This window comes from Nicotiana tomentosiformis, chromosome 8 (genome assembly GCF_000390325.3).
Source record: "Nicotiana tomentosiformis chromosome 8, ASM39032v3, whole genome shotgun sequence".
In the NCBI taxonomy this organism is placed as follows: Eukaryota; Viridiplantae; Streptophyta; class Magnoliopsida; order Solanales; family Solanaceae; genus Nicotiana; species Nicotiana tomentosiformis.
The window spans coordinates 55717254-55744847 of record NC_090819.1 but is presented as its reverse complement, the minus strand read 5'-3'; the positions used below and the strand labels follow the sequence as shown (position 1 = coordinate 55744847).

The 27594-nt window shown below is 37.9% G+C and overlaps 1 protein-coding gene across 1 annotated transcript; it reads left to right on the top strand.

Annotated features, from left to right (window-relative positions):
* The first annotated feature begins 18795 nt into the window (after positions 1-18795).
* Positions 18796-26661, top strand: LOC138897495 (uncharacterized). The gene is made up of 5 exons (XM_070183469.1): positions 18796-18928; positions 19231-19805; positions 19878-20090; positions 20313-20382; positions 26555-26661. The coding sequence occupies exons 1-5, from the start codon at positions 18796-18798 to the stop codon at positions 26659-26661; spliced, it is 1098 nt and encodes a 365-aa protein (XP_070039570.1).
* Positions 26662-27594: the final 933 nt, after the last annotated feature.

Genomic DNA, 27594 nt, shown 5'->3' with positions numbered 1-27594 from the left:
ATATCATAACGTCGCTGTGGGAACCACGATCGAGCCCATCTCTCTGGCGGCTCTTCCATTATGTAATTGTATATTTTCTTGTCAACACTTTTGATTTGGGACATTAACTGATTAAAATATTCACGTCTGTATGATCTTGCAGCACTTGGAAAATATTTATTATCGTGCTTTTTTCATGTCTTTTCTTTAAATTCTTCTCAAAGTGATAGAGGCAAATACAATGGTGAGCTTCAGGATAAATTTGTCTAATCTCATTTGCGATCGATTGATTTCTATCTGATAAGAAAACCAGTTCACGGCAGACTTCAATTGCGCTTCTCATTTCCCCGAAGAACCAAATGTATGCATCATTGTTTTCTGAATCTGCTACACCAAAAGATAGAGGAAAGATTTGATTGTTTGCATCCTTTGATACAAAAACAAATAGAACACCACGATATTTTGACTTTAAAAATGTTGCATCAACTGCAATCACGGGTCTACAGTAACACCAACCAGTTATTGATGACGTAAGAGCAAAGAACATGTAAGCAAATCTGTACAGGTAAAACACAAAAAAATAAATCATAAGGTGTGAATTTTTCAAATAGAAACATTTCAAACTTCAGACTGATGGTTACTATTTTTTTGCTTACCGATTCTGCTCATCTCTCTTTATGCTAGTGTACGTCCCTGGGTTTCTATGCACCATCATGTGTAGGTATGAAGGAAAAATCTGGTAGTTCTCTTCCGGTGTTCCTCTTATGCAAGCAATAGCTTTTTGAATTGCGCGCCATGCCTTGTGATATCCAATGTCAATTCCAAATTTCTTTTTCATTTCACTTTGTACAAAGGCTGGTGTAACCTCAATCTTTTTATCCCGAACATGTTCTAAAATTTGCTCACTTATAAAATTTGATGTATCATATTTTTGATTTGATTTTCTTGCATCAACCGAGCATTTATGGTTGTTATGAAATTTTATCACCCTGAAAAGTGTGAAATTTTTTATTTTGGTAGCACGTATATTTCAACCACATTTCTCCACGATGCATTTCAGCTCGTATCTCTTTGAACATGATCTAACATCGGTGAATTCAACTTTTTGCTTTATCTCCAAGCTGCAGAAAAATTTAGTCATGCTCTTCTTGTTCTCAAAAATTGATCCTACTTTTGCTTCTTCAGGCAATGCATCGTGCCTAAGTATTTTATATGGTGGACATTCTTTCAGCTTTCTCCTCGATCTTTTTCTTAATTTCTTAGAAGCAGTAGAAGTTTTAGCAATTTCTTCAATTGTATATGATGTTATCGATATAATTTCTGTATTTTCTTCATCTTCGTTGTTGCTTATCATTGCAGGAGATAACAAAAAACTTTGTTGGATTGTTTGTTGGTTATCTATCTGTATTATTAGTTGTCCTTCTTCTTCTTGGGCCTCACCAAAGTGGTATGAATTTATTGTAGCGGCAGGTAATTCTTGCAGCGTTCCATATTATGAAGCAGTTGTAATGTTAGAAGGTTGTCGCTCATTATCTACTTCCATTATTGGTTGTTCTAGTTCATGTTGATAATCAGCAATTGAATGTTGCGAATTCTGATGTAGCTATACTGTCAGAAAGTAGTTGTATTTTTTAGACGACAAAATGGCAATTCTTGATGGCTGAATCAGTTGTTAGCAAATGTATACAGGTTCTGAGTTCTTCATCTGAAGTTACAAGCATCCCTTTACTTGTATTTAGTTTGATATCAAACCATATTTTTAGTGAATATTTGGTTGAATCAAAATCTTTAACTTCACTAATTTTCTTCAGGAAAGTATTGAATAATACTTGTTTATTAAGCAGAACAAGTTTTGTATCATTATCCAAGTATTTGTAATCAAAAGTCCACCTCCCATTGAAAGTAATAACAAGGCAAATCGAACTCATCCTGCCGAATGAAAACTTCAGCATGTTTAGTATCAAGTGTTAGGAAAATGAACAAAATAATTCATTAGAAAATTACATACTGCATGACAAAAACTTAAGTATGTTTAGTCTGAAGTTCTAGCAAATGAATTAAAAAACTTCAGCATGTTTGTCCTGAAGTTTTAGCAAATGAACTAAAACACTTCTGCTTGTTTAGACTGAAGTTTAGAAAAAAGCTAATGACAAAACTGTTGAATGCAGGACAAAACTTCAGCATGTTTTGGTAGGAAGTTTTAGCAAATGAACTAAATATCTTCAGCATGTATTAGCAAATATTCATTAGAAATTAACATATTGCAGGACAAAAATTTCAGCATGTTTGTTCTGAAGTTTTAGAAAGTGAACTAAAAAGTTTCAGCTTGTTTGGACTGAAGTTTAGGAAAAAGCTCATGACTAGGCTATCCATTAGGGACATCAACCACAATTACCATTTCAATTATAATTTCCAGCACAATCACCACCATGTGTGCAGCATGGTGTCCGATCACGACCCGATTGGCTAGGCCGTTTTATTTGAGACATCAACTTTTTTATATCAATCATCGCATTACATAATACTTTCACATCTTTTCATTTCATTGGCACTAGTGGTCATAATTATAAGATCATTCTTGGCACGTTGGCCATATTCAGTATTTCATGCTCATCTTATCAATTTCAAATATCATTATCATCATCAACAACAAATACAACTCAAATCAAGGTGTGTAGTATACATGTGAGCAATTTAGAGTCTAAGGCACATAGAGATATTTCACAAAATTTTGGCATAATAGCCTTCATTTGAACTTGACTTAAAGTCGAAACATTATTAATGCACAACCCATATTTTAACACATCCTCAATTGGTAACATAACATGAATAGAGAATTTGTGATGCTTGTTGAACATATATCGTTCAACCCAATCTTACTCGGAATAGCCAATTTCATAATGAATCACTCGGGACTTACATAATTTACATAAAAATCGTGGGATTCAATTCTAAGAGAAGAGTTTAGCCAATATACCTCACTTGAGCTTCCTTACACTCTAAAACATTTCGGAATTCTTAGCAACATCAATCTATTTTAGAAATATAACAAATTGAATCAAAATTAGGAAGATGATCATGGTTCTAGCTCATTTGAGTATTTTATCAAATACTAGATGTGCATTAAGGTTTCAAGGTCCTTTCATGGAGGATTCCATCATCCCACAACCCAACCTTTACCTTTTTTTAGTTGAACAATCTTTCTACACCCTTTGATAACACATGTATGTAAAATAATCAACCCTCTTGCCCAAAACTGTTAAATGCAGGACAAAACTTTTTAGAAAATTACATACTGCAAGACAAAAATTTAAGCATGTTTAGTCTGAAGTTTTAGCAAATGAACTAAAAAACTTCAGCATAATACAAAACTTCAGCATGTTTGTCCTGAAATTTTAGCAAATGAACTAAAAAGCTTCAACTTATTTATACTGAAGTTTTAGGAAAAAGCTCATGACAAAACTGTTGAATGCAGGACAAAACTTCAGCATGTTTTGGTATGAAGTTTTAGCAAATGAACTAAATAACTTCAGCATGCATTAGCTAAAATTCTTTAGAAAATTACATACTGCAGGACAAAAGTTAAGCATGTTTAGTCTAAAGTTTTAGCAAATGAACTAAAAAATTTAAGCATATTATAATATATGAGAACGTTTTGGTATGAAGTTTTAGCAAATGAACTAAATAACTTCAGTATACATTAGTATAAATTTTTAGCTTGAACGTGAAACAACTTCACCCTACATTAGCATGAAGCTTTTAGCTTGTATTTGATTGAAACTTCATAATTCAACGTGAAACAACTTTATTCTATATCCCATATGCAAAGTTTTTTGAAGATCTATAAGTGAAAACTGCATATTTCATCCATCAAATAACTTCATGCAAGTGTGATTAAATGAGCATTAGTGAAAATATCTATAGGCATTAATTGAATTCCGATTTTGTTTTTTAAGTTTAAAACTTAAACAGTATGGTGAATTACGAAAATAATTGCAGATCAATCAGTTTCAAAAAACTAATTCGACTTCTGAAAATGAATTGCAATACTTACAATGTAATTTTGAATTTGAAATTTGAATCTGGTTCAACACTTTCTAGTTTTTTGATAAAGCTGCTGAGAGGAGAGAAGATCTGAGGAGGGACAAAGTGATGGAGGAGAACGGTAACGCGATTAATGCGTGATCCATTTTTTTTATCTTTTTTCAGGGGTATAATTATCTTTTTATGATGGATTTTTTATAAGCTCGCTACCAAATCAATAATTTTTAAAAATAGGGTACAGGTTAAAAGGTGGCACAAATATAGGGTACGTGTAACGACCCAATCGGTCGTTTTGAGCCTTTGCAATTCGCTTGGTAGTTTACGGGCATGAGTAGCTCTGTATGATGTATTATTACTTATGTGAATCATCGATTTTGATTTTTAGGCTATTCGGGATCGAATTGAAAGAATGGATTTCATTGTTGAAGCTTTAAATTGGGAGAGTTGACCAAGTTTGACTTTTTATGAATTTAAACCTGGAACGGAGTTTTGATGGTTCTGGTAGGTCCGTTGGGTGATTTGGACTTAGGAGCGCGTCCGTATTGTGATTTGAAGGTCCGTAGTGGAATTTGGCTTGAAATGGCGGAAGTTGGATTTTTGGAAAGTTTGACTGGGAGTGAACTTTTTGATATCGGATTAACTTTTTGATATCGGATTCGGATTATGATTTCGGGAATTGGAATATCTTCGTTTTGTCATTTGGGACTTGAGTGCAAAATTTGGGTTCATTCCGGGTTGATTTGCTATGTTTCGGCACGAGTTATTGAAGTTGAAAAGTTCAAAGTTCATAGATTTCGATTTGAGGTGTGATTCATCGTTTTGATATTGTTATTTGTGTTTTGAGGCCTTGCGTAGGTCTGTATTGTGTTATGGAACTTGTTTGTATGTTTGGAAGGGGTCCCGAGGGGCTCGGTTTAATTTCGGACGTAGTTCAGATCATTTCAAATAGCTTTGCATTGCTGGTTTTTCTGCTGTTACCTATTGCTTCTGGCGTTCTTCGCGATCGCGAAGGTGTAGCCGCGATCGCAAAAGGTGTTTGGTCAGTAGAGCTATTTGTTCTTTGCGTTCGCGCTTCTGAGGTCGCATTCGCACTGGGTTGAATATTTTTAAATTCGCGTCCGCGTCCATTGCTATGTGTTCGCATAGTGTTGAGGTTTGGCAGTTGGGAGTTGGAGAATTCTTCAACGCGATCGCGAAAGGTGAGTTGCGTTCGCGAAGCTTTGCATCAGTGGTCATTGCATTCGCATGGGGTGTATCGCGAACGCGTAGTGCTTTTGGTGGCAGTGTATTTTTGTTCATCGCGAATGCGATGAACTTCCCGCGTTCGCGTAAGAGGATGCCTGGGCAGAAGTATAAAGTACTCTATTTCGGGGGTTTCGGCCATTTTTGCATTTTTGGAGCTATGGAGCTCGGATTGAGGCAATTCTTGAAGCAAATTTCACCATATGAATTGGGGTAAGTGTTTTCTACTCGGTTTTGGTTATATTTCATAAATCTACCTTCGATTATAGCTTTTGGTTGATGATTTTAAAGAGGAAATTGAGGGTTTTGGCCTAAAGTTTCATAATGTGAATTTTGAGTTTTGAACAACGATTTGGAGTCAGATTTGAGTGAAACTTGTATAGTTGGACTCGTAATTGAATGGATTGTTGGATTTTGTAAATTTTGTCGTGTTTCGAGGTGCGGGTCCGGGTTGGGCTTTTGGCCGATTTTGGGCTTTTGATTCAAGATTTAATCTTTTTTGATCGGGATTGGTTCCTCTAGCATTGTTTGATGTACTTCAGTTGTTTTTGGTTAGTTTCGAGCCGTTCGGAGGTCGGAACGCACGGGATGGCATTTTTAGAGCATCGCCTGGCTTGCTCGATATTTGGATTTGTCTTGTTCGAGGTAAGTAACTCTTCTAATCTTGGAGCTGATGGTATGAACCCTGACTATACGTGTTATGTGTTTGGTGTTGAGGTGACGCACATGCTAGGTTGACTATACGTGGTATGAACCCTCCGGAGTCTGCACACACCCCTAGTGAGCGCGGTTGATATTATTGAGGGATGGATCTTCCCTGGACATGGATCTTGTCCGAAGCATTTTATACCTGGATATGGATCTTCTCCACGGGTTGGATTGGCCCTACTCCGTACTGAGTGACTGATGATCAGTTGATGTGTATATTCTGGGATGGATCTTTCCGGGGCCGGATTGTCCATATACAGTACCGAGTGATTGAGCATGATGAGTGGAATGTGTGAGACAATGAGATAGAGTAATCCGAGAGTGCGAGTATATGAGTTCATCTCTGAGATACATTACATATACATGCACACATGACATACAGGCATAGAGATGTATTTTTCTCACGCTGTACAGTATCACGTCATTCATGACTTCTCACACATATTGGCCTACGGGCATAGTGATGCATTTTTCCACTAGCTATCTGGAAAGAAAATAAAATATCTTATTTATTGTTGAAAGGATTTTTGGGAGAATTTATTCTTTGAGATACTTCTTTTATTACTTATTTTATGTCGTTATGAACTGTCATTGGTTATTGGAGTTGGACTCGGACCTTGGTACAAGCTCGTCACTACTTTTAACCTAAGGTTAGGTTTGTTACTTATTGAGTACATGGGGTCGATTGTACTCATACTACACTTCTGCACCTTGCGTGCAGATGTTGGCTGCTGATGTTACTGTGTTCGTTGGGAGCTAGATCTGAAGATGTACCTGCATTCCGGTTGTAGCTGCCTCTTGTTCATGGTAGCCTTAGATTCATAAAACTCTGTTTATGTACTTTTCAAACAGATAATGTTTTACTTCATACCAGTTTTGTAAATTCTATTCTTAGAAGCTCATAATTTGTTCTACCAGTCCTTGGGAAATGTATCAGATTCATATAATTTCTTCACCTAACTGTCTTATTAAATATCATTGGAATTGACTAGTGGTTAACTGGCTTACCTAGAGGGTTGGGTTAGGTGCCATCACGACTAGTTGGATTTTGGGTCGTGACAAGTTAGTATCAGAGCTCTAGGTTCATAAGTTCTACAAGTCATGAGCAAGTGTCTAGTAGAGTCTTGCGGATCGGTATGATGACGTCCATACCTATCTTCGAGAGGCTACAGGGCATTTAGGATATATACTTTCCATCTTTCTTTCCTTATCGTGCGGAATTGATTCAGCTTGAGACACTCTTTGAATTCCTTCCACGCATTCACATGCGCATATGAGCACTCACTAGCGGTGCATCGACGACTTATGATTTCCATGGATGGGGTGTGAGATATGATTTCTGTGTGCTGAATGGGCCAGTCTGGAGGAGTTGAGGCCAGGTTTTGACTGTAGCTTGAGCACGGAGATTTTGATTGTGTGAGCATGTGTTTTTGGACTTATACGTCCGGTAGTGTCCCTATGAGCGGAACCCGTGGTTCGATGAGTGGTGGATGGCTACGTGATGAGTATGATATGACTACCAGATTTGTTCATGTGGTTTGAGTGTGACGAGAAGAGTTTGCGTGAGATGTAGAAATGACCATTAGGTGTTTGATTTCTGTCTTGATCTGACGTATTGGCTCAAGTTAGGGGGTGTTGAGGGCACCTTTCATGTTGTTTAATTATGGAGTGAAGTAGGTTCTCATGCCTTGTTGGTGAGTTCCGACTCAAGAAGATTAAGTGATTACGTAGTAGTTGCAGATGAGAGAGAGTATAAAGAGATGTTAGTTGAGGCTAAGCAGGTGGGTTATAACCTGCGAGGTAATATACGGATGTATGATTTTTATAATGTTGTGTGGAGGCTTTCTTTTCTACCAGCGGGGTATATTTGTGCGATTTGAGTTTGGATCGGTTGTAACAGTTGACCTGACTATCACAAGGATGAATGTGAGATTTGCAGATGATTTGAGGTATTATATGGTTTGTGTTACATGAGCTTACGAAGGATTTAGTTGAATTTCAGTGCGGGATTTTGGCAGTAATAGAGCATGGGTATCGTAATGTTATCGACTGTTTTGTTCTATGGCTTTGAGCCAAGTGGGAGAGTCTGCTATCGACGAGTTGATTGCACGATTATGTGTTGTATTGGTTTCGGTTTGAGGTATACTGGTGAATCAGTTATGACTGCAGGGGTTGAGATTGAGGATGACTCGGTAAGGGGATTTCTGGATACGGGTTGTATTACACTCTATGGATATATGGGAATCACGCAATGATTGAGTGGTTATTCGTGAAGGATGCAGTATGTATGGAGTAGGAATTTGCTTGGTCACATTAAGGTGGGGTTACTCCTTTGGGTGTCGTCGTGCCAATGGGGCACCAGTTGTTTGGCCCGTTTGGGGCGGTGCAATTGAGATTTGAGCAGAGTGGATGACTCTCGAAAATTGTTCTAATGGATTCAAGATTTATATGTAGTAATTGAGAATTTCGGATTGGTATATGGCTAGGATTCGATATTTGCATTAGATGGCATCGAGAGTCGCGGTATTTCTTTATCCTTTTGGATTCTACATTTCAGTATCAGGAAGGTGAAAGAAATGACTTTAGATTCGCAGAAGGTCTCTTCAGAGTGGGTATCTTGGTTGTGGTACTTTTGGGGTGCTGGAGAGAGAATTCAACGGCTTATGGACCTTAGGACGGGGTGGTATTATGCTAGAGTTCGTGGGGTGAGTTTTGGTTAAGGATCGTGGTGTTCTAGCAAAGAGAAGTATCAATTTGAAGGCAATTTGGAAGGGACTCGGAGAAATAGGACAACTTGGTAGTAAGATGGATCAACACAATAATGTATACGATTGGTTGTTTGAGTACTTATGATGTGGTGAGTCTCTACAGGTGTTTTGTGGCAATGCTCTTAGGTTTCGGTGACCTGCGCGGCTTGGAGGAGTTAGAGAGATTCAATTTTGATGACTTGGTCATGTGCAGATGGGTTTCAAAATGTTCCCAATGGGTTTTACCAAGGTTCGAGGTATATATTTCCTACTGGTGTGAGGAACATGTTGCGTATTGTGATTTTCTCCTAGATGAGATCAAATTGGAGGTTCCTGGTTATGGAGAATGTAGTTTGCTGGTGACTCAGAGTTGATTATGAGACTCTCATACTTTTTATATGATGGCATGATCGATGTAGTGTGTTGTGTGGGATCGAGATTTGTAGGTGCAAGGTCATGGGACAGTTTTGAAGGGAAGGTCATAAATTCTTAGGCAGTATGTACGGTTTTAGATGACTAGTTAAATGATATTACTATTTGGTATAGCTTGATGAAAGTATACATTTCAGAAGGGGCAATGTGTTTTGATTTATGGATACTTCACTAGTACTGCGGCACTCTCCTGGTTGATCCACTACTGATATTCCAATTTTGCTATGTGGCACGGAAGAATTTTAGAAGTATTCCTCGTGGGATGATCATGTATGAGAGATGTGTTAGACATTCGAGCGGTAGAGATGGAATTAGAAATGGTGATTCGTGTGTTCTATGGATTTGGAAACTGGGAGTTTTCAGGAGCAGATTGTTTCGTGGTTGTGGGTTGTGAAGTTGTGGCCAAAGCTAGCTAGATGATAGTAAGTGTTATGATTCAGTCACTGTGGACCTTTCGAGGGTTATATATCTATTGTGGGTGGTCGGAGTTGATTTGGGGTTCATTGATAAGCCCAATAAGTATGTGTATTCTACACCGGGTTAGACTGGTCGACTACGTACTACTATTGTTAAGGGATGTGCCATTCGGTTGGTGTTGAGCTTATTCGTGTTCCGATATGTTCTGTGAGTCACTCTTCTATGCTACGAGGGGTTGTGATTCGTAGGTTGTATGCTCACATGGTACTGTTCTATTGGGGCCTTATAATGGAATTTGCGCCAAATGGGTATTTGGGTGATGCATGATTGATTGTGAACTGGTTATGTTTTTTCTGGTTTGTGTGGCATTGTGTCATTTTCTTCTCCGTGGTTATGGTGACGCACCTTGGATACTTGATGTCGAATTGTGCGTGGTTATTGATTTTGAGCATGGTGGCTCGAGGTATCTCATATGGGCCAGTGTTTGGATGGGGTCGCGCATTGCGGTAGAGTTATGTTGAGATATGATCCTTTGTGTTAGATTCGTGTGTTATGGTTCTATGGTGTGTGATGGGTTCTTAGCATTGCGTTGTGGTGGTACCCGTTGAGCTTGCAGGTCGGTTCTCTTTTTTGAGTCATTTTCGTGATTGAGTACATTTGGATTGTTGCTTATTGGTGCATGGATTGCACGGTTTGTGGCTTTGGGTAGTATTGGGTTGCGTGTCAGTAGAGTAGTTGGCATTTGATAAGATGAAGTCGTCGGATCTAGGATGGGTGCTATCGGATTTGATTGCGGTATATTTGGAAGGATAATATCGGAAGTCGGCTTAGGAATTGGCTATAGTTCTTGTTAAAGTAGGGGGAGCTCCATGACTTATTGGTCTGATGAATGGTTATGAGTTTCTGCGTGTTTCTTTCATCATCGGCAGTGTATAAATGTTTTAGGACGAGGTTTGGTTTGACAAAAGGTTTATTACCGGAATTAGGTTGTTTTGGATAGCTGCTGTGATTAGAAATCATTGCTATGAGTATTTGAGTTATGCGGTATATCATGTGATTATATCTTGGGTTATGGTTATGGCTTGATACAACTTGTTCAGACTTATGCAGAGTGTTGATGTGAGATTCTGATCTGATAGAAAGTTCCGGATGTTGGAAATTGGATTCTAAGGCTTATGGGCTAAGTTGAATTAAGAAAATCTCAGTTATGTTATGTTATCAAACCTATATGGGATAGGGTGACGTGAGATCACCCCCGAGTATGTGCATGGTAAGGTTACACGGTGGTTTGATGACTTTGAGAACAACTCTGGACACGTTCGAGGACGAACGTATGTTTAAGTGGGGGAGAATGTAACGACCCAATCGGTCGTTTTGAGCCTTTGCAATTCGCTTGGTAGTTTACGGGCATGAGTAGCTCCGTATGATGTATTATGAATTATGTGAATCGTCGGTTTTGATTTTCAAATTATTCGGAATCGAATTGGAAGAATGGATTTCATTGTTGAAGCTTTAAATTGGGAGAGTTGACCAAGTTTGACTTTTTGTGAATTTGAACCCGAAACGGAGTTTTGATGGTTCTGGTAGGTCCGTTGGGTGATTTGGACTTAGGAGCACGTCCCGATTGTGATTTGGAGGTTCGTAGTGGAATTTGGCTTGAAATGGCGGAAGTTAGATTTTTATAAAGTTTGACCGGGAGTGAACTTTTTGATATCGGTTTCGGCTTATGATTCCAGGAATTGGAATAGCTTCGTTTTGTCATTTGGGACTTCTATGCAAAATTTGGGTTCATTCCGAGTTGATTTGCTATGTTTCGACACGAGTTATTGAAGATTAAAAGTTCAAAGTTCATAGATATCGATTTGAGGTGTGATTCGTCGTTTTGATATTGTTATATGTGTTTTGAGGCCTCAAGTAGGTCCGTATTGTGTTATGGAACTTGTTGGTATGTTCGGATGGGGTCCCGAGAGGCTAGGTTGAATTTCGGATATAGTTCGGATCATTTCAAATGGCTTTGCATAGCTGGTTTTTCTACTGTTACCTATTGCTTCTGGCATTCTTCGCGATCGCGAAGGTGTAGCCGTGATCGCGAAAGGTGTTTGGTCAGTGGAGCTATTTGTTCTTTGCGTTTGCGCTTCTGAGGCCGTGTTCGCACTGGGTTAAAGATTTTTGTCTTCACGTCCGCATCCATTGCTATGCGTTCGCGTAGTGTTGAGGTTTGGCAGCTGGGAGTTGGAGAATTCTTCAACGCGATCGCGAAAGGTGAGTCGCGTTCGCGAAGCTTTGCATCATTGGTCATCACATTCGCATGGGGTGTATCGCGAACGCGTATTGCTTTTGGTGACAGTGTATTTTTGTTCATCGCGAACGCGATGAACTTCTCACGTTCGCGTGAGAGGATGCCTGGGCAGAAGTATAAAGAACTCTATTTCGGGGGTTGGTTATTGGAGTTAGACTCGGACCTTGGTACAAGCTCGTCACTACTTTCAACCTAAGGTTAGGTTTGTTACTTATTAGGTACATGAGGTCAGTTGTACTCATACTACACTTCTGCACCTTGCGTGCAGATGTTGGCTGCTGATGTTGCTGTGTTCGTTGGGAGTTGGATCTGAAGATGTACCTGCGTTCTGGTTGTAGCTGCCTCTTGTTCATGGTAGCCTTAGATTCATAAACCTCTGTTTATGTACTTTTCAAATAGATGATGTATTTACTTCATACCAGTTTTGTAAATTCTATTCTTAAAAGCTCATGATTTGTACTACCAATCCTTGGGAAATGTATCAGATTCAGATAATTTCTTAACCTAACTGTCTTATTAAATATCATTGGAATTGATTAGTGGTTAACTGGTTTACCTAGCGGGTTGGGTTAGGTGTCATCACGACTAGTTAAATTTTGGGTAGTGACAGTACGGCTACAAATGCCCCCGCAAAACGCCACTTTTCCCGTCCGGCCTTTTGTGCTTGGGGACACAAGCAAAATATTTAAGGGGTCCCATATATATATATATGTATAGATATACAAAAGATATATATTCATGATTTTTGCCGAGGCTAACGGGTACCGTGACCCCTAACGTGGGTCCGCCTATATATATATATATATATTCGGTGCATTGAAATAGGTGGATTTGCTTCTTTTTTTTTTCCTAGCCAGTTCATTTTATAAATGAGTTTAATTTATGTGCACCCATAATATATAACGTTTTTATAACATCTTGTTCAGATGACCTACAAGTAACTCATTAAATCCTTAGCTTAATCATTTTCATTTATCTAATCCAGCCAATTAATTAACGCTGCAGAAAATCAGGACCAGCATAGGAACTCGTTTTTATCTTTGTCGTTCTCCCTACAACGATCTACCAAGGGAGACTTTGAATCGCGTTTAGTGATGAATTTACAACAAACCTCATGGGTTTTGGAGGATTTAAACATGCTAATTACTTCAAAATGGTGTCATCATTTCCTTATTTTCTTTCATTCATGCGATTTCTTCCATTTTTGTTATACATGTCAAACTAGGTTTAATATCCTTTTTTGCTTCATGTGTTTTGTCTGCAAAACGTCAAATCTGATCCTCACGACATACAGAAATATTTCCCAAAGTTAAGGTGAAATCAATTTATAGCACAAGTGCAAAACTTTTTCTAAATATTGGTGTTAACACCTAGGTTTTGTGTGGACGTAAAGAAAAATAACAACAGACCTTATCCCTACCCCGATGGAGTAGAGAGGCTATTTTCGATAGACCCTCGCTCAAGAAAACGAACAAGACAAAAAGAGATAATATATGAGTACCATAAACAGAAACCATAGAAATAATAACAGTATCATAAGAACCAGAAAATAGATAAAATTCAATAATAATAACTAGCAAAGAAAAGTAATGTAATCAAGGAGAAACCATTCGTCTTTAAGTGCGCTACAGTTTTGGAGGATCGAATTTGAAGGAAACCCTTTCTTGTAATAAAGTTTTGAGCAATTTTTCAACAACTTTACTATAAACAATATTGTAATTAAATTGTTTTAAAAAAAAAAAAACCTTTCGACACTTTCTTTTCCTTTTATGATTATTAACGGTTACCTCACTAGTAGCATGTAAGTTTTTAGTAAATTTTGCACTTTACTAGGTGGATAATTGATCAGAAGATAACTTCGATTCGCTCGAACAACAAGCGGACCACATGCTTATCTCGTTCATAACACTAGAAAACGAGTTGCTCTTCTCGACGAGCAATGCGTGTAACATAGATTTTTCCTAATTTTATAAGAATGGAAAGGGAAAAAGCACGGCTCTTCTTTACTTGTTTTTTTAACTCTATCGAGCAATATGTTTTTGTTCCTTTTAAAAAGGCGAAGGGAGTGACTAAATGTAGGGATGTTTGGCTAAAAATTCATGTTTTTGCATGTAATTTGTCTTGCATTATATCTCGATCTTGTTAATTTTTGTGCGAATATTTGTGACTCAAGCTTAATAATATTATTTATATGTGTAGGAGTCAATTGGAAGTGATTTGAAAAGTTTGCATGCGAAGTGAAGTAAAAACGGAAGAATCTGGAGGAAGTACAAGTTTATTGCCCAGGTTGGCGTTAGGCACCAACCAAAACGCCATTGACAGAAGACCAAAAAGTTTGTTGATTTATTCCGCGCCAGGTGCGAAGCGTGACGCCAAAGGGAGAATTTTGTCCTAATTCGACTGGGACTTGGGGATTTCAACCATACACGTCCCCAACATGTATAAAATGGGTTCTAAACCTATTTTCGAGAGGCTGGACATTATTTGGAGGCAAGAACATCACGTGGAACAACTTTTGGAGGGAAAAATTATTGAGTTCTTCATTCCTTTATCTTTTCTTTGTAATTTGTTTATGCAAAATACTTGGAAAGTTGTTACTACGAAGTTGAGTGGCTAAGCACTCTAGTTTCTACGGTTGTGGTTGACATGATTATTAATGTTTACTAATTACATCTTCGTTAATTCGAATTATCATCTTGTGGTTGATTCTTTAATTCTACTTTTAACTTATGACTTGTTGTAGCTACCAATTCACCCTACTATCTATGCAATGCTTGGGAAAGTCATGTTTAGATTAGAGTAGAATTAAAGAGAGCTTGTTTCTGAATCCGTGGCTCGGGGAACAATTTTGCGGTTAGGATAGGAATATACCTAATAGTCTTGCTTAGTTGAATACCGTATTATATTCGTTCATGATAGACTCAATACTATAGAAATATAGGATTGATATTTTGTGGATAGGCGAATAGTATTGTGGGAACATGCAATTCATATAAACGATCCGGTCAATTAGCAATCATAGATAATCTGGATTAATGAGTGTGATTATTTAACTTAATAGGATTGATAAATCAACTACAACCGTGGAATCTTCATCTCCTTTGAGTAAAAGCCAAAAACACATGTTTGTATCCTTGATAAATTAGCTAATTACTTGTTTAATTTCTGCAAAAGTAGTTTTAGTAGAAAAATAATATTTTTGATTATCTTGGACAGTTAATTAATTTTAGTTAGCTTAGTTAACGATTAATCTAAGTTTTTGTAGGTTCGATATCCGACTTTCGAGTCACTTTATTACCTGACGGCCACGTATACTTGCGTGTATCTGGGGAACCAATAAGTTTTTGGCGTCGTTCCCGGGGACTTAGTTATTGATTGTTTATTTAAGTTAAGCTTTTATTCGTTATTTGTTTAAGTTTTAATTTTCAGTTTGCTTTATTTGTATTAATGCAGGCTCTTCTCTTGGATGTGGAGGAGTAGAAGTGCGAACAACATCTTTCCACTTTATCCTGAAATAGAACGAATACTTCGCAGGGTAAGGAAGGAAGTCGAAGCTAGAACTAGAACAGAAGAAGAGTTGGACATCGTAGTTCAACCTCAACCACTAGAGATGGCATGTAATGAAAAGCGACCAGTGATAGAGGCTGCAAGGCCTAATCTTGCTAAAATGACATAGGCTATAGTGAAGCCAGATATGACGGGTCACTTTGAGCTCAAACAGTACATGCTACAGCTGATTCAGTCCACAAGGCAGTATGTGGGTCTATCTCATGAACATCTGCAATGACACATTCAGAATTTTTTGGAAATTACGGATACTTATAATTATTCGAATGTTTCCAAAGACTACGTCAGACTGACGTTGTTTCCCTTTTCACTGCTGGGGGAAGCCAAATAATGGTTGCAGAAGGAGCCCACAAACTCGATCCACACTTGGGATGATCTAGCATGAAAATTCTTAATCAAGTTCCCACTAAGAAGACAAAGTCGCTAAGGAGCCAGATTCTTAGGTTTCAACAACGAGATGGCGAGATTCTTCGTCAAGCTTGGGAAAGATACAAAAGCTACTCAGAGACTACCCACATCATTGTCAAACTGATGAGGTATTGGGTCACACTTTCGTTGATGGGTTGGACAAGACATCAAAGATGAATCTTGACTCAGCATGTGGGGGTAGTTGCATGGCAAGACCGTATAGTGAAATCCAGATCCTGCTAAACAATTTCACTACTAATGATAATAATTGGCAAGGAGATGGGGAACCACGAAGAGCACTTAAATAGAAGGCAGCAGGTGTAATTGATGTCACGACCCAAAATCTACTAGTGGTCGTGATGGCGCCTAACACCGCCGTCAGGCAAGCCAACAATGATTAGTCAATCTAATTACTCATTCTAGCACCTTAAAATCAATTTTTTTATTAATGAAATGGTGTGAAATAGAATTTACACGAACGACAATAGTGAACAATGCATAGGAACCACCGAAACTCGATGTCACAATTTCATGAGCATCAACTAGAAAATATAATAAAATACAATATCTGCCTGGAATACAAGTTAGATAGGAAAATATAAATAACTCTGATGGAGACTCTGCAGGTTGCGGATCGTAACATGAAATGCAGCTCACGGTAAAGTCCCTGAAATGGCCGCGCCTCTGCGCCCCAAACACCACCGGACATATGTGTACCTGCACAAAAAATGCAACGAGTGTAGTATGAGTACGTAAATCAATGCGTACCTAGTAAGTAAATCCTGCTGAGGCGTACGGCACGATCTATTATAGTGTGCGCATTTCCGAGGGTCGAACGGCACGAACCATAGATATATCAATCCTGCCAAGGCGAACGGCCCGATCCCATTAGAATAAAAAGTTTTGATGGGTCCTCGACCCTACTCACTAATAGTCGTGTGAGTTATAGATTTTTAAGGGAACATTTCGATGAGAACGGATAACGCAGGAGAATTTCGTAAGGAGAGTACAATTAAATTCGCGGCTTACCATTAAGCCCGTCAAATCTCTACAATAGAAAGTCTATCACTCTACACAAGTCTAGTCTCAAGTCGCAACGTAATATGAAGGAATTTAATAGGCAAGAGACAACTCAAATAGTACAGTTATAGCATGACGGGAACCTAAGTCTACCGGACATAACATGAATCTAGCTACGCATGGACTCTCGCCACCTGGTGCGTACGTAGCCCCCACAACAAGTAACACATAAAAAGATACATCACCTGGGGGTAGTTTACTCCTCACAGAGTTAGACAGGAGACTTACCTCGCTCCGAAGTTCCATAACCAGCTCCAACGCCCCTCAAACACCTCAAACCAAAGTTCGTCGATCCAAAACTATTCAAACAAATGTGCAAACCAATCAAAATATATTCTAATACCCATAATTAATCATTTTAAACAATTTCCAACTCCGCTCAAAAAGGCGCTAAAATCAACCCTCGGGCCCATGTGCTCAAAGTCCAAAAATTTTTGAAGGTAAACTTTACCCATAACATTACTAACTTAAATATATAATCTATTCTTAATTCCATTTCCAAAATCGTGGTCAAAATTCAAAATTATCAAATTCTAGGTTTTCTACCAAAATCCTACAATTTTCCTAAATTTTCCTCCTTAAATCCACATATAAACCTTACATTTAGCTCACAACAAGTTGGAAAGTACTTATCTCCTTTTATATGATGAAAACTCCTCAAAATCTCCCCAAGAACCGAACTCCAAAATCCCAAATCAAAATGACGAAATGACCAAGTTCGATCCCCTTATGTTCTTCCCAGTTCCGCTTCTGCGGACATACTAGCCGCTTCTGCGGCACCGCATTTGTGGTACGCCCTTGGCATATGTGGAGGCCACTAAGCCGCCCAACCAATTCTGCGGTCAGGTCCCCGCTTCTGTGGACGCGCATTTCCGCGAACTAACTCGCTTCTTTGGACCAGCCTCATCACCTCTGCTTCCGCTTCTGCGACCCTCCAAGCGCAGGTGCGAGTCCGCATCTGCAAAATTCCTACTGCATCTGTGCTCCACAGTCCCCAGTCCATTTCTCTGCATCTGTACAACACATCCCGCGCCTGCGAGCTCGCACCTGCGATCAAAGCTCCGCAGGTGCGGTTACACCAGCAGAGCCGAGCCTTCAGCAATCTCACAACTTTAACTTTTGATCCGTTAACCATCCGAAATTAACCCGAGCCCCCCAGAACCTCGACCAAATATACCAACCAGTCCTAAAACACAATACAAACTTAGTCGATCCTTCAAATCACATCAAAGAATGCTAAAACCATGAATCTCACCCCAATTCAAGCTTAATAAACTTTAGAACTTTAAACTTCTACATTCGACGCCGAAACCTATCAAATCAAGTCCGATTGATATCAAATTTTGCACACAAGTCATAATTGACATTATGGACCTACTCCCACTTCCGAAATCGGAATGAGATCCTGATATCAAAAGTCCACTCCCGATCAAACTTCCCAAAATCATCCAATTTTCTAACTTTCGTCAATTTGACGCCGAAATAACCTACAGACCTCCAAATCAACATCCGGACTAAGACTAAAATCATCATACGACCCTATTGGAACCTTAAAATCCCGATTCCGAGGTCGTTTACTGAAAAAGTCAAACCTTAGCCAATTTTCCCAACTTAAAGCCTCCGAAATTAGAATTTTCTTTCCATATCAATCCTGAACTTCCCGAAATTAGATTCCGACCATACGCACAAGTCATTATACTTGAAGTGAAGCTACGCAAGGCCTCAAACCTCTGAATGACACGCTAGAGCTCAAAATAACCAGTCGGATCGTTACAATTGAGCTTGATGATTTCTCAGCCATGAGGGTAGATATATCGTGATTAGCAAATCAGATGAATAAAATGACAATGCACCAAGCATAACAGATGCAACATGTGCAACAGATGTCTACTTGCTACGAGTTATGTGGTGAAGGTCACACAAGTGACATATCCTGCGAATCTTGAGTCCATCTACTATGTGGGGAAACAAGCTAGAGGACCGATGAATCAAAATGCTCAATATGGTAACACATACAATTCGAACTGGAGGAATCATCCTAACTTCTCTTGGGGTGAAAATCAGAATAATATGCCTCAAGCTAATTACAATCAGCCACCTAAACCCCCATAGCAAGCAGAGGAGAGTTTGACTGACATGATGAAAAAGATCTTGATAGAGAATAAAAAAGTTATGGCTGAGAATCAACAAATGTGCACAGAGTTCAAAATTCTAGAGAGGCAGTTTGGGCAAATGGATAGCAATCAGAACACTAGACCTGCTGGAGCTCTCCCAAGTGATACAGAGAAAATCCTCAAGTTAATGCAGTGACATTGAGAAATTGGAGAGAGTTGGTAGAAGTGCCTAAGAAGAAAAAAGAGTTGTCTGGGTTCGAAGAAGAAAGAGTGCCAATACCTATAGAGGTAGATGAGAAAAACAAAACAGAGTCTGAGCATATATCAGAGAGGGTCCCACCCCTTTTTCCTCAAAGATTGAGAAAGAAGAATGATGACCACATGTTTCACAAATTTCTAGATATGTTGAAGCAGATACACTTGAACATCCCTTTGGTGGACATGCTCTGTGATGTCCCAAAATATGCAAAATATATTAAGGATATAGTGGCAAATAAAAGGAGGTTAACTGAGTTTGAAACCGTCGCACTTACTGTGGAGTGTACTTCCAAGATTCCACACAAGCTTCCACAAAAGCTTAAGGATCCGAGTAGTTTTACCATCCCCGTGAGGATTGGTGAGATCGATGTGGGTAGAGCCTTGTGTGATTTGTGTGCAAGTATCAATATGATGTTGTTGTCAGTATTCAAAATATTGGGCTTAGGAGCTTCGAGACCCACCACGGTGATGCTACAGTTAGCTGATAGATCTTATGTTTATCCCGAGGGGGTAATTGAGGACATCTTGCTGTAGATTGGGAAGTTTATCTTCCCTACAGATTTTATCATCCCGGACTACTAGGTTGATGAGATAGTTCCTATCATCTTGGGACAACCTCTCTTGGCCACTGGAGATGCAGTTATCAAAGTGCGAGAAGGTAAGATGATCATGAGGGTATACAATGAAGAAGCAGTCTTCAATGTATATCGAGCCATTCAGTTTCCAAGTGCATTTAAAGAAGATGTACTAGAAAAGGCATTGATGTTGTTCAATCACTTGGAACTTAAAGAAGAGGTTGAGGAGATGTTGTAAATTCTAGATGCATCTTGCGAATACATAAGAGAAAGATACCAATTTGAGCCTCTGGATAGGCAAATCGGCTCGCCCCCTAAACCCTCAATTGAGGAGGCCCCAAAACTGGAACTTAAACCCTTACCATCTCATCTTCATTATGCATATTTGGGAAGTTCTAACACTTTACTTGTGATTGTTTCTTCTCATTTGTCTAACTTGCAGGAAGAAAAGCTATTAAGGGTACTGAGGGAGCACAAGTGTGCCATTGGTTGGACAATGTCTGACATAAAGGGTATTAGTGTTGCATTCTGCATAAACAAATTACTCATGGAGGAGGGACACAAGCCTAGCATGTAACATCAACGTTGTCTAAATCCAATCATGAAATAGGTAGTAAGAAAAGAAGTGATTAAGTGGCTCGACGCAGGTATAGTATTTCCTATCTCCGATAGTAAGTGGGTAAGCCCTATCCAATATGCACCTAAAAATGGGGGTATGACTGTTGTAGTGAATGAACAAAATGAATTAATCCCAACTAGGACTGTGACTGGTTGGCGAATATGCATAGATTATAGAAAGTTGAATAATGCTACACGAAAAGATCACTTCACTCTCCCCTTCATTAATCAAATGCTTGACAGGTTAGCCGGATAGGAATACTATTTTTTCCTTGACGGCTATTCGGGGTATAATCAGATTGCTATTGCTCCGGAAGATCAAGAAAAGACAACTTTTACATGCCCTTATGGCACTTATGCATTTAAGGTGGCGAGTCACTCCACATGGTGTAACTGCGTTGTGTGTCGTAGGTGGAGAGAGACGATTCTTAGTGAATGGATAAAGAGTAAATAGCTATTATGTAGGTGACTTTGATCGTCAAAAGTCGACGATGTTACTAGCCGACAATTAGGCGAGATCCCGCGTCGTGCCGCGACGTTAAATCAGGCGTTTGTTGGGAGGCAACCCAGCTTTACTGCTTTCTTTTATTTTTATTTTTGTTAAATTATTTTTGTAGTGTCTGTTTTTATTTTGTAGGACTATAAACATATGAAGCAAAGTCATTGAAAGAGTGCAAAAGCGAGCTAGATGGTGAGAACTAAGTGTATGATGCCCACACAAAGGACCATGCCTGGGGGAAGTCTAAGTACCTCGTGAACCGTGATTGTTTCGGCCTTTGGCCTTTCATGGAGTTTCTCCACCCTCGTTATTGTTTTGCTTTATTTGTGCATTGGGGACACTACACTCTTTTAAGTGTGGGATGGGAGAATTCCTCTAGATAATTAGTAGTGGTATATTAGAAAAATGTTAACTTCTTATTTTGATTTTAGCTTCTTATTTTTGTTTTCGTAGTTGTGTAGTATTTTAGTAGCTTAATATTTTTTAAATAATGAAAAATCGGAAAACAAAAGTCAAAAAATTAGACTTTTCCCGGCGATGGATCTCATAGACAGTTTTCTTGAGGGATTAAAGTCTAAAAAAAATTCAAAAATATGTCTTTTAGTTTCTTTTAGGAAGTAATAATCCCCCGTGGTTATTTTTTGTGCCTCGGTTCTTTTCCATAGGATGTAGTTTGAACCAGGTAGTAGTTTTTTTATTTTATTTTCTTAGAGCAGGACTTAGGAAAAAATGGAGGAAGAAAGATGAGACTCCTAGGCGCCCTCGACTTGTTTGATGTAGCATATTTAGGCTTTGGCATGTTTGAAAATCCCAAAATAAAAAGGTCTACTCCTTACTCAAGTTCCCACTGAAGACGAAATAAGATTTCAGTGATTCCGTCTTCTATTTATTCTTTATTCAAATTCAATTCCAACAAATAAAATAGAAAATTCTTGAGTAGTCCATTTTCTTTTGAATGATAAATCCCTTAACTCTTAATAATTAAAGGAATAACTTGGAACCTATAAGGGATTTACTTGTCTATATATTGTTCCATTCGATATTGTTATTCATGATATTGATCCGATTCAAGATCATCAAGAGCTAATATTCATTCATTGAATTTATAGGCCAGAGATTTATCATCTCTATGGGATTAAATTTCGAGTTATTGCGAAGTAAAAAACCGATGAGATTATGGAAGTAAATATTCTTGCATTTATTGCTACTGTACTATTTATTCTAGTTCCTACCACTTTTCTACTTATCATTTACGTAAAAACAGTCAGTCAAAATGATTAATTATTAACTAATTTGAATGAAACTTGACTTCTGAGTTCTTAGCCAAAATTGATATTAAAATAATTTTAGAGGTTTTCCCTGACTTTGTCTGTGTCAACAAACAATTTGAAATACCTCGACTTTTTTAGAACAGGTCCGAGTCAAATAGCAATGATTTGAAGAACTTCTTTTTACACTATTTCGGAAACCCAAGGACTCAATCGTATAGATATGTAAAATACAGGATTTCCAATCCTAGCAGGAAAGGGAGGGAAACGGATACTCAATTTAAAGTGAGTAAACAGAATTCCATACTCGATCTCATAGATACATATAGAATTCTGCAAAAAGCCGTATTCGATGAAAGTCATATGTACGACTTGGAGGGAGATCTTTCATATCTTTCGAGATCCACCCTACAATATGGGTTAAAAAAGTAAAAATAAGTGATTTTAGCCCTTATAAAAAGAAAACTGATTCTTGAACTCCTTTCACGCTCATGTCACGTCAAGGTACTGCAGAAAAAAATAGCAAAATTCGATCTAATTTATCGTAATTGATTAGTTAAAATGTTGGTTAACCATATTCTGAAACACGAAAAAAAATCATTGGCTTAGCAAAAGCAATGTCTCCTTGCATAATATGGATTCCAAACATTCATGATCTGGATGTGAATGAGTCGAATGACTTAGCCCTCAGTCTATTAGTGAACCATTTCTCCAGAGATTGTGAAAGATGTTCTACTAGAAATATTCTTGTTATTGCTTCGACTCATATTCCCCAAAAAGTGAATCCCTCTCTAATAGCTCCGAATAAATTTAATACGTGCATTAAGATACGAAGACTTCACTCCAGTCACTAGTACTAGTTATATATGAAATGAACTAAATATATATTTTACTACTCTAGGGGATTCTAATAGACTAGAAGTCCTTCTGCCCCCTTGTAACTATGAATTGAATGAATAAACGGATAAAATCAAGAAATAATTCAACTAACATTTTGAACCAAGAAATGAAAGAACGAAAGTCGTATGGGTTCACAAAGACTCTGTAGCTAAAAAGTAAAAAAGATATATCGAAGTAGTTCTGATGATTCAATAATCTTATTACTTCAATACGAAGTTCTTAGTTACTTCGACTGGAGGAGTCCTAGCGAGGGAATAATTGTTGATAATACACAACATATAGCCAGTTTAACGGAACCAGTTGATTTTTGTATTGGATTAAAAATAGAGAGAAATCGTGGATATCTTATAAAAATGCCACATAACTTTCAAGATGGAAGTTATCCTATAGATGATGTATTCATAGTATCTTCCCTATATTTTGAAATTGATCATGATGCCTTTATAAATTGGATTACATGTCTCGTGACGCCTATGTCTCGTATTCTTGACTTATGTTCACTTTGTGCTTAATGCTTAATATATTGTGGCTCCGTGAATACTTGCATTAGTTTGAGAGTCGGAATGAGACCGTCCTTAGTGAGTCGTGTGCCATGTGTGAAGTGAGATTTTTGTGTAGTCCATGTTATTGTACTTGTGTCTAGAACTTGCCTAGTATGTGAGTCAAAACGAAATTTTAGGTGAGGTTCGGTTTGAAAAATAATTTTAGGTTGTCTTTGTTCTTTTTGAGTTTAATACTTATCACAAATAAAATCTATCCCTAGTTAATCATTTTGAGCCTATAGACTTTTATTTGGCACCCACATTACAAGTCTGTATCCCTTTTTATTCTTAATTGATATTGTTTTAATCATTTTACCTCTTAAAGTACTTTAATTGTGAAATGAGTGCTAAAAGAAGTAAGAAGAAAATTTGGGTGGTTTTCGAGTGGAACCAATGAAAGGAAGAAAGGTGCACTTATTTTGTAAAAGAATACACCACTAGCGAAAATTGTAAAGAAAAAAAAATTCTAAAAAAGAGAAGGAAAAATAAAGATGAATAAATTGACATCTTGTTCTTGCTAGTGGGTATGAATTAAAGTAGTGCTTAAAGAAAGAGGGAACGTTGTTAGGGGTGATTTTAGTTGTGAAATAAAGTTGGGATTGAAGAATATGCTCTTAAAGTTAAATATATGATGTGTTAAAGTGCTTAGGAAGGTGAACCACTATTCCTAAATATATCCTACCGGTCCCTTAGCCCACATTACAATCATGAAAAATTCCTAATTGATTTTAGATCGAGCGAGCCTACTTTAGTAGAGATTTACATTAAGGGCAAGCCTATGGTACCAATTGCATACATGTGACTTCTTTTGTGAGAGTGAGTGATTTTCTTTGATATATGTGAGCCCTTAAAATATATTTGAGCATTTAATTTGAATGTGTAGATTCAACTTACTCTTTTTTTCTTGTTGTGAGGGCACATAGTTTCATGAGGGATAGGTGATGTTATTAGACTTCTCTAGGATATTGTGTGTTCAAGCCATGAGTGCATTATGACATTGAGTCGGTTTTAGAGGTTAGGATTGTTATAAGCATGTCATCTTTGTTGTAAATATTTTTGAAGAATGACATAAGTTAAGGGAAGTGTAAGTGATTGTACATGCTACAGTTTAATTGTTGCTATTAACCATGGTCTTTGGTGAAGTGTGTTTCAAATGTGTAAATATAAAGTGCCCAAGAATAGTATTAATTGTTGGTTGCTCGAGGATGACCAAGAGCTTAGGTGTGGGGTGGTGATGTTTGGATAAAAATCCATATTTTTGCATGTAATTTGCCTTGCATTATACCTCGATCTTATTAATTTTTGTGTGAATATTTGTGACTCGAGCTTAATAATATTATTTATATATGTAGGAGTCAATTGAAAGTGGCTTAAAAAGTTTGCATGCGAATTGAAGTAAAAACGGAAGAATATGGAGGAAGTATAAGTTTGGTGCCCAAGTTGCGCTAGGCACCAACCAAAACGTCATTGACAGAAGACCAAAAAGTTTGTTGTCCAGTTCCGTAACAGGCGCGAAGCGTGACGCCAAAGGGAAGATTTTGTCCTAATTCGGCTTGGACTTGGGGATTTCAACCCTACACGTCCCCAACATGTATAAACGGTGTTCTAAACCTATTTTTGAGAGGTTGGACATTATTTGGAGGCAAGAACATCACGCGGAACAACTTTTGGAGGGGAAAATCATCGATTTCTTCGTTCCTTCATCTTTTCTTTGCAATTTGTTTATGCAAAATACTTGAAAAATTGTTACTACGAAGATGAGTGGCTAAGCACTCTAGTTCCTAGGGTTGTGGTTGACATAATTATTAACGTTTACTAATTACATCTTCGTTAATTCGGATTATCATCTTGTGGTTATTTCATTAATTCTAGTTTTAACTTGTGACTTGTTGTAGCTACCAATTCACCCTACTATCTATGCTATGCTTGGTAAAGCCATGTTTAGATTAGAGTAGAATTAAAGAGAACTTATTTCTGAACCCGTGGCTCGGGGCACGATTTTGCGGTTAGGATAGGAATATACCTAACAATCTTGCTTAGTTGAATACCGTTTTATATTCGTTCATGATAGACTCAATACCATAGGAATATAGGATTGATATATTATGGATAAGCGAATAGTATTGTGGGAACATGCTATTCATATAAATGATCCGGATAATCTAGATTAACGAGTGTGATTATTGAACTTAATAAGATTGATAAACCAACCACAACCCTGGAATCTTCATCTCCTTTGAGTAAAATCCAAAAACACATGTTTGCATCCTTGATAGATTAGCTAATTACTTGTTTAATTTCTGCAAAAGTAGTTTTAGTAGAAAAATAATATTTTTGATTATCTTAGACATTTAATTGATTTTAGTTAGCTTAGTTAACGATTAATCTAAGTCTCTGTGGTTCGACATCCGACTTTCGAGTCACTTTATTACTTGACGGCCACGTATACTTACGTGTACTTGGGGAACCAAAATGTAGCACGAAGAGGAGAAAAGCAATAGACAAAGATTGAAGTGTAACCTATTTCCGTTTGAATGTAATAGATTTTTAACCACAAAAAAAAATTGCCGAAATCAAATGAGACACCTAAAGGACTAAATTAGAGAACCAACTTTCGTGACGGTGCCTTTTATTCCTTTTGTATTTTCATTTCAGTTCTACTGGCCCGGGGAGGGGGAGGGGGGTTTGGGATTCACAGTTAAAAAAAGTATGTCTCATTTAGAAATATAAATATAAACAAATGTTTTTTCAATAATTTGTAGGGCAAAAGGGGGCTTCATCATATTCAATAAGTATCTTAGACGGGCCTAACACATTCTTTTTTTTTTTTTTTTTTTTTTTTTGGTTTTAATTTTAGCTTACACAAATGATGAATTTGTTCTTGTTATATGCGTGAAGATGTTGCTATCAGTTTCAACTTGTCGCTCTCCCATCGGATATGCACTATATGATGATCTCATATGATATATTCTTTTTTCCTGATGCATATCCTGTTCTGCTTCGAGTAGGAACCCTTGGGGTGTTTAAATCTTCTTCGAAAACTCCACTATGAATAGTGGAAAAAATAAGTTCAGATTCATTGCTATTTGACTAAAGGACACTTCACGTGATTGATAAATCCTATGATTTCAGGTGGTTACCAGTTTTTATCAAATGAATAATTGTTGACACTCGGATTGAAGCTAACGGAGTACTAGCTTTTAGCCTTTTGACAAATCATATTAGATATCAATGGACAACTAACTAGTCCAATCATTCAATTTCATATAATTTAGTGTCAACTGCTAACAATTTCAGAAACCGCTATATCTATTAAATTTGAAAAACGATTTCATCCCAATTTGTGGGTATATTAATTTGGATTTAGTATCGCTACAACGGAGCTATAAGGAAGATTTTACTACGATACCTGCCTGTCAAGCCACAGTCCAATCAAGCAAACCCTAAATCACGGTCCTTCTCATGACTCTCTCAACGCCCACAAATTGGGAATCTGCGGACCCTCAATGAATCTGCGGACCCGTTCTTTGATTGTAGGAGCTAAGATAGGTGCATGGTGGGCTAACTCACTGAACCTGATAGCATATTCTAACACTGTCATAGTGCCCTGACGTAACCGTCCAAACCCTGTGCGCCACGCATCTGTGAGAGTCTGGGGAACAAACTCTTTCAAGAACATTCCCGAAAATTGAGCCCAAGTTGGTGGTGTGGCATCGGCTAGTCTACCTTCTTCATAGATTTGCCACCACCGATACGCTGCGCCTAATAGTTGAAATGTAGTAAAGGCAACTCCGCTCACCTCCACAATACCCATGGTGCGGAGAATACAGTGACAATTTCCTAGAAATTCTTGGGCATCTTGTGTAGCTATGCCACTGAAAGTTGGTGGATCGTATT

Bases quoted from the DNA above. Each gene is read 5' to 3' on its own strand.
- LOC138897495 (XM_070183469.1), top strand. From the start codon at position 18,796: ATGTGCAACAGATGTCTACTTGCTACGAGTTATGTGGTGAAGGTCACA. The intron at 18,929-19,230 runs GTAACACATACA...AAGTTAATGCAG, and splicing joins GAATCAAAATGCTCAATATG to TGACATTGAGAAATTGGAGA. The intron at 20,091-20,312 runs GTTGAGGAGATG...TCTAACTTGCAG, and splicing joins ACTTGGAACTTAAAGAAGAG to GAAGAAAAGCTATTAAGGGT.